This window comes from Buceros rhinoceros, unplaced genomic scaffold (assembly GCF_000710305.1).
Source record: "Buceros rhinoceros silvestris isolate BGI_N320 unplaced genomic scaffold, ASM71030v1 scaffold46504, whole genome shotgun sequence".
NCBI lineage: Eukaryota > Metazoa > Chordata > Aves > Bucerotiformes > Bucerotidae > Buceros > Buceros rhinoceros.
The window spans coordinates 12,556-19,808 of NW_010409740.1; the positions used below are offsets into that span (position 1 = coordinate 12,556).

Consider the following 7,253-nt stretch of genomic DNA (forward strand, 5'->3'; position numbering starts at 1 on the left):
GAAAGAGTTTTCTCTTATTGCAGAAAAGGAGAGCCAGAGAGCCAAGAAGAAAGCCCCAGAGAACAGTTTCCCTGCATTTTTTTTCTACTTCAGAGTATGCAGCTCATGTGTGGCATAAGGCCAATGACAGTCTCCACAGATCCTAACCCTCCCATGGCAGCAGAAGCAGCCGTATTAAAGACATGTTGTTAGGAGGTGAAGACTGGCTAGTGGAACAGCTCATCCCTGTCACCTTCCACAGATGCAAGGTAGGCACCCAGTCACCCTGCTCCTCTTTGCCTAGCCCCAAACTGGGCACAAGTTGAGGACTCAGAGTTATTTTCTAGTATTTACAATACATCACAGGATTTTTTTTTTTATCCCCTAAAATGTACAGAAAGGAAGGCAGGAAATGCTACGTCCTCAGAGAATTATTGAAAAGTGCTTATAATTTTGATTCATACATGTGATTAATTTTGAAAAGTGAGTTATCCTCATGATACATTTCATTTGTTCACCACTAACTACCAGAGTCTTTGAAGCAGAAGGAATGTATTGATGCTGCTAATCTGTGTGGCATGAACGTCAAGCAAAATCTCTGCTGAAAGCAATTTCATAATCTGAAAAGCTGTTGCTGGCCTTCAGCTGGATACGGCTGGGCAGTTTTGCCCTGCCCTGCTCTGATTTTGACAACAATGTCTTTATCAGCTGTGTTTGAGCCAGAAAAGGTAGTTAAAAGACATCTTTGCCTTTGCTTTTGGAACAGTAGTCTTCTGTTCTGAATCTAAGTCAAGCCTGGGTGCTGAAGAGTATTGGTACAAATGGCTATTCTGCATCCAAGTGAGCCTGTATTCACAGTATACCTGTTCTCATGTTTTAAATAATGTCACTCTTCCTAGAATATAATCCTTTCTAGAATGTCTTAAATACAATTTGTTAAGTGAAGTCAGTCTGTTTGTCCTTCTTCATTGACAATAACAACTCATTTCATTTTTCACTGAACTCTATGTTTCAGACAGGAAACATTTATATAGTTTAACCATAGACAATTCACAAGGGAAAAAAAAGAATCACAGCGTCAACTATTTCCGCAAACAGAGTTAGACAAACACATACTAGTTAACTAGAAAGGGATTTTGGGAAATTGGTTATTTAAGAATACAGGAAAAAAATAGTAATTTAGAGCTATATTGTGTTCACTGGGTCATGATGATAGTAGGTTTCATATTTGGCTTTCTAATTTGGTATCTTCCTGATTTTTTTAAATAAAGATTTTTCAGGAACAGCTACTGACATAATTATTTGCATATGACTAAAAAGGGCCAATACAAATACCAGAACTAGAAAAGTGTCTGTGCCACAGAGCCAGGAGGTAGATCTCAAAAATCGAGGGATGTCTGAATACAGCCTTTATCTTCCGTGTGCGTCATTTCTCTTTGTGTGAAGGTGCAGTACCAAATTTCTTATATTCAACCTTGTATTAGCAGACAGTGACTCTACAAACCCAGGGATAGCATCACGTTGGATGGCCAACAAAGGTCGTGCCTGCCTCCCATGGCAAACTTACATCTTTCAGGGTTGCCCAGGAATGAAGTCAGCAGTTTATGCACTCTGCCAATCCACCATGCAGCAGGGACCCTCACCCACCAAATCACTCTCATCTTCCCATGGTCTGGTGCTATCCAGAAGCACTGGAGATGCTCAGCGCTTCCTGTCAGCTTTTTCAATCCAGACTTTAGGAAACGTACAGAGCCAGCTTATACTCACTAAAGATGTCTACCCCATTATGCCAATCTGCTACCTCAAGCATGCTGGGTAAATGGCTTTGATGAAGTGTAAGTTCCTCTCCTCATAAACCAGGAGAGGAACCTGTGTCCCTCAAAATCATTAAGTTTGCACTGTGGATTTGAATCACCATCCTCCAAACTAACAGCAAAGGAAAACCAACTGGTGTACTGCCTCCAAAACTTGTTGCTTTTCTTTCTTTTTCCCTTGTGCAAAAACCAGTTCACAGCAGCTGTGTAACTGCTCCTTCTCTAAGAAAGCTGCATTTGATCTCTACAAATGCGCTGAACCTGATGTCAAGGAGGTGACTTACACTGAAAATTAATTGCCTGTTTTCCAGACTGCAGCTGTAATGAGGCAGACCCGGGAGCTTGCTTGGAAAGGGAGATCCTCTGAGCAGCCTGTGTGTTGGGAAATGCGTTTAGAACAATAACTGCTCTATTCTTTAATGTTGGGCTTGGTCTTGCGCCCTCTGAAAGCTGTAAGAATGGGACTCAATCTTTTCAGCTTGTCTGTGGCATAGACATGCCAGCTTAGTCTATTTATAGCCCTGAACTGTTTAATTTTTCTTGCCTCTATTATCCATTCATCGGCCTTCAGATAAGATGCAGTGTAGTTACTAACGATTGCTTTCTCTAGCCTGGCCATCAGAGAGCCTTCTCAGAGAAGTGCAGCCCATCTCCCTCTGGGAAATGGCAATCTCTAGGTCAGAGATGAGGAATCCAGACTGTAGCTGCAATATTATAATGTCTTGCAATTCAGATCCATAGCAAGTCTCTTTCTTTCATTATTAAATGTTATTTCTCTTATTACCTTAGGCTTTTCAAATTTTCTGTCTGACTGATTAAATATTAAGGCTGGAGCACCAAAAGGCCACTCTGGATTCCTTACATCCCTGAAAGTGAAAATATTTATTGTCAAGGTTTGGATCTTGAGTCTGTTCTGAAACAGAACAAATGAAATTCGCTGCTAAATAAATTTAATATCAAATGGACATACATGCACACGAGCCACTTGATACTCATTAGATACAAGAAGACTATTGAAATGTCAGCTATGTTTTCTTTCTAAAGGCCAGACATTGCTTTTGCATGCAATAGGTCAGAAGCATTTTTCAGGAAAGTGACAAATACTCGCAGGAGCATTGACTACAGGCATCGGCCAGTTTTCACATTTCTTTTAATTCTGCAACTCAGAGGAGGTTAATAATGAAAGTCTAATAAAATTTCACATGAAAACAAGCTACAAACACATTACTGGCATACAAGGACATGAACTTCCTCATGCAGAGCATTATTCATTTACCTATTTTGTATAATTATTTTGAAACTAAAACAATTAATGATGCTCTTGACCAAGAGAACTTCTGGTATTAAAACCTCCTACAAATGACACCTACTTTCCTTTGCAAAGAAAACCTCACAGATACCGTTTTAATGCTAGCACGACCTGAGGTGTCTCAGAGGTCTTGCCTCTCACACAGTGTGCATAAAGAAGAGGAAGAAACTTGCTCTACAAAACCTGAGCCACCACATAAAGCTTTGCACTAAGGACGCTATGTGCTGTTTGCACGGCGCAGCCTGGCTACCTCAGCAGGTAAAGCGCACCTTGAAAGGGATGCTTGGGCAGAGGTAGCAAGCTGGCTGTGTCACCAGCGGTGGATCCAGTGCTGCGGGCAGTGCTGGGAACAGGTCACCCCAAGCCCTGGCGCCAGGGCCTGGATGCACTTGCTGTTTTTCTCACTCTCTCGCTGCCTGCAGATGCAGCCCTTTCTGTGTGGTAACAGTAGGATGGCGCGCAGGGCTGCACTTTAAGGTCTTGCTAGTCTAAAATGTAAAAATCACTCACGGGTTGATACTTTAAAATGTAAATTCATTTCTGACCCTGGTTACAGGGGGAAGGGAAAAAAGAAAGTCCCTGTGCCCACATGCTTCCTGTCTGTGAGACAGCCCCAAAGCTTGCTCACATTTTCCTTATCATCATCAAAGACACAAACTGCAGCTCAACAAATGTCCCAGCTTTTCATTCTCCACATTGCTTGTTCTTTGCAGTAATGCCAGCCAACATCTGTTCCAAATGAGAACTCCAGAAATAATGACAAACAAACTGAATGTAGGAACAAAATAAATAATTCAAGGAGCACTGATTGGACTATGAATCTGGGTACTCAAATCCATAGTAAGATCAATATTTAGAGTTAAAATGTTATGTTAAAATGAGGATGTCCTATTTTCCTCCACCTTCTCCTTTGCCCTCTCCTTTGCATTCCTCTGGCTCTTGGAGAACTGATTCAAGTTACTAACCCAGTAGAAAGCTCAAAGGAAAAAAAAAAGGTTTCTGCTGCATTACTGAGCTAAAATGGGTCGACCATATGGTCAGCTGAAGGGCGGGGGTGAAATTGCATGTCCAGGAGCAGCAGCGGCCAAGGGTAGAAAGGAAGAAGGACCAGCAGAAAACCTTATTCTCATCATTGGGTTAATTTCCTGCAGATTTATGCTTCGACTCAGGGTCAGGCAATGCCCAGAGCTGGTATGAGAGAGAGGCAGGCAGACCACGAGACTGGTAGTAGGGAGGGAGAGTAGGGAAGTGGCCACGGGTAATTAGTTTGGCCTAAGCTGTCTTGGAAATCCCTGTTTAGCTTCTCCTTTAGTTCTCTGGTGAGAACTCTTCTCACCAGAAATTGCGGTCTCAGGCTACAAGGAACTGGAGAGTCAGCTGGCAGAATCCAGGTTGCCCTGGCTGCAAGACAAACAGCAGCAAGTATTTGGCAAATAGGGCAAAAGGGTAGTGGTTTGGCTTGGAAATTAATAGTTACTTAATAGAAAGCAGCAAATAAACATTCTCAAAGAGTTGTGATGTATATTAATTTCATATTTCTATAAATCACGCAGCATTTCTCTTTTGTAGGTGAATTGGCACTTCCCAAACAGGTGAATCAGGCAGTGACGTTGCTAAAATATAAAAGGTAAAGGCTTTCAAGAGTGGCTGTTTAAAGTCAGGGATGAAAGGCCACATTTAAGTGCCTAAGTAGGCGTATAGTCTTCAGAAGTGCTCAAAACCAGCAGTTATCATCAATGGAAGCTGCTCTGAATCTCGCACCTCTGAAAATAGGGCATTGGGTAGGTGCTAGGACATAGGACTTTCCATACATTTTTAAGCACTTGGTCTAGATATTCAGCTCACTCTTTGATTGAATTAAAAAAAACTTAGAAAGCTGGAATGAGCTCCATGAGCCTGTTAAGAAAGAACTGATACATTTATTTATTAAAAGATTAATTCAAAGTATTTTATGAAATTACTTTAAGGAACAAGCAGAACCATTCTGGTATAAACTTCACCACTCTGCTGACCTTCTCAAGCATTCAAAGCCGAATTACCTTAACAAATATTGCGATGGAATATTCCTATTAAATGTTTGACATTGCAGGAGGAAGCTATGATTTCCATTCCCTGGGAATGGGATGTCAGTCTGAAATCACTCATGCTGCTTAGGACTAAGAAACACTTAATTTTGTTGTTATCTAAGTTTTAAGAAAACAGTATATTCTGAAGACAAATGCAGACACGGGTAATGGTAATGTGCTTTATAGTTGCTATTCCCTGCTTTTTCCAGCTAGTGGGCTTGAGCGGCAGGATGTTACCCAAGGCAAGCCCCAGCTGGGGAAATTTGGTATCCGGTTCTGAAGATGAACCTCTCCAACCTCTAACAGGACCTTAAGTTAGAGTAAAAACTTTCAGTGCCATTTCTTTCCGAAGCAGCCTGTAATTTCCAGTTCTTCTCTCTCTCTCCTCGGCATATCAGCTAAGATCTGCTTTGGTAACCAAGACCTGTCTGACACAATTCAAGTAGTCATGCACTTTGTCACGTAAAGAGGCCTCAGGAAATAACACTTCACACAAGGGTGACCCAGCCAAGTTTGCCACATGTTTGACTGTAAACAAACATATGGCAGAGATAATGTCTTTTTCAAGGAGACAAGCATGGAGGGGGAAATTGAATCATCTTTGAGTTAACATACATATATTTTATACATGTAAAGCTCCACTGATCTGGAGTTACTCACTGTACATATTATTAGGAAGAAGTCAACTCACAGCTATCTCTGGAGAGACAAACCTGGGGCCAGCTGTAGTCAGGTACATTTCAGACCTGGCTTCCTTTACGTGAGGGAACATTTACTGACTGCTTATGATAGACAAGGTGCCAAAAATTTGTGATATCATATTCAATTGTACCTTCAGAAGAGGTGGAAATTAAATTAAGTGACATGGTCCTGAGTGTATAACTTGTGAGCTGAGAGTCTGAGAGCTTCTTACAGACCCCTGGAGAACCCAGTCAGTGTAATCAGGAGGGCCTTCAAAGCTGTTCAGCAGAGCAAGGGTGTCTGCTTTACTGTGACTTAGCCCCTGAAACAATATGAACTTTTTTGATCACCATGGCCTCTAATGGTATCTTAAACACCTAGATTTTACCTGGCACCTCCAAGAAGAGAATAAAATTTAGGTAGGTAAATGTGAGAGCTGAGAGCCACGGCAGCTGTTTGTGCTACAATACACTTCAGTGACTTCAATGACTTCTGCTTTTCTCTACCATGCTTTACTGGGGCAATTTACTGCAAAACAAACCAAAGGAGAAGCATGTAGCTGATGCTGAGAGCCAAAAATAAAAGCAGGACACTGAAGGTGGGGACCCAGCATTTTGTTCTGAGGACCCTGTTCCCACATAGGGTAGTAGTAGGAGCTAAAAATCTGTTACCTGCAGAAATTTCCATCTGCCTCTGGCAGGGTCAGAGAAGCCACAGGATTCTTCAGGAGATCTGCCACAGTATTATCTTTTGGCGTCACATAGAAGAAAGGGATTCCAGTGCTGTTATTGACAGGACCATCACTGAGAAGTAAACAGTTCCCATAGGGCATTCCTTGGATCTGCAAAGTCCAAATAAACAACTGGTTACACCTTTGCACATAGATGGTTTACAGTGCTGGGGACTCCCTTAACAGCTCCAGCAGAGAGGAGAGCAGCCCCCAATTGCTCCCACTTTCTGTTATCGTTGTGAGACAGATCTTCTTCTAAACTAGATCTACCGTGCTTCTGTGAAAACAGATCTCTCCTCTATTTCTTCTTTCCAGTTCTGTTCATGACACTATAGAGAACAGTTTCTCTTCCAGCGAGCTTAGAGGAACCACCAAATTAACAACGTTTAAGTGTATTAAACTCAATGCTGTCAGCGCCAAGAAATGTTTACTATAAACCAACGCTGATACCTTTTCTGAAACCCAACAGGAGATAGAGCCCAATTTAGCCTTGATTCAGCCTTCTTTTTACACTGATTTTGCCTCCCCTTCATTTGCCTTGATGTGCAACGTGGTTGCATTGGTTTGCCAAAAGAGGGGGGAAGGAGTTTCAGATGGTGTTGTCTTTGAAGTCAAGAGGTACGTCAGCACGTCCACCTGGGCAAGGAACCTCAGCTATGGAGGGGGGGGTGTGT

General features: G+C 42.0%; 1 protein-coding gene across 1 annotated transcript in view; it reads right to left on the bottom strand.

The window, feature by feature from the left end:
- The window catches only part of CREG2 (cellular repressor of E1A-stimulated genes 2), a gene marked incomplete at both ends in the record, with an annotated part of 13,175 nt that extends 6,485 nt beyond the window's left edge, over positions 1-6,690 (bottom strand). Inside the window, one exon of the mRNA XM_010135316.1 lies at positions 6,521-6,690. Within this exon, the coding sequence (XP_010133618.1) occupies positions 6,521-6,690 (170 nt within the window). The remainder of the gene's footprint in view (positions 1-6,520) is intronic.
- Between the last annotated feature and the right edge of the window lie 563 nt (positions 6,691-7,253).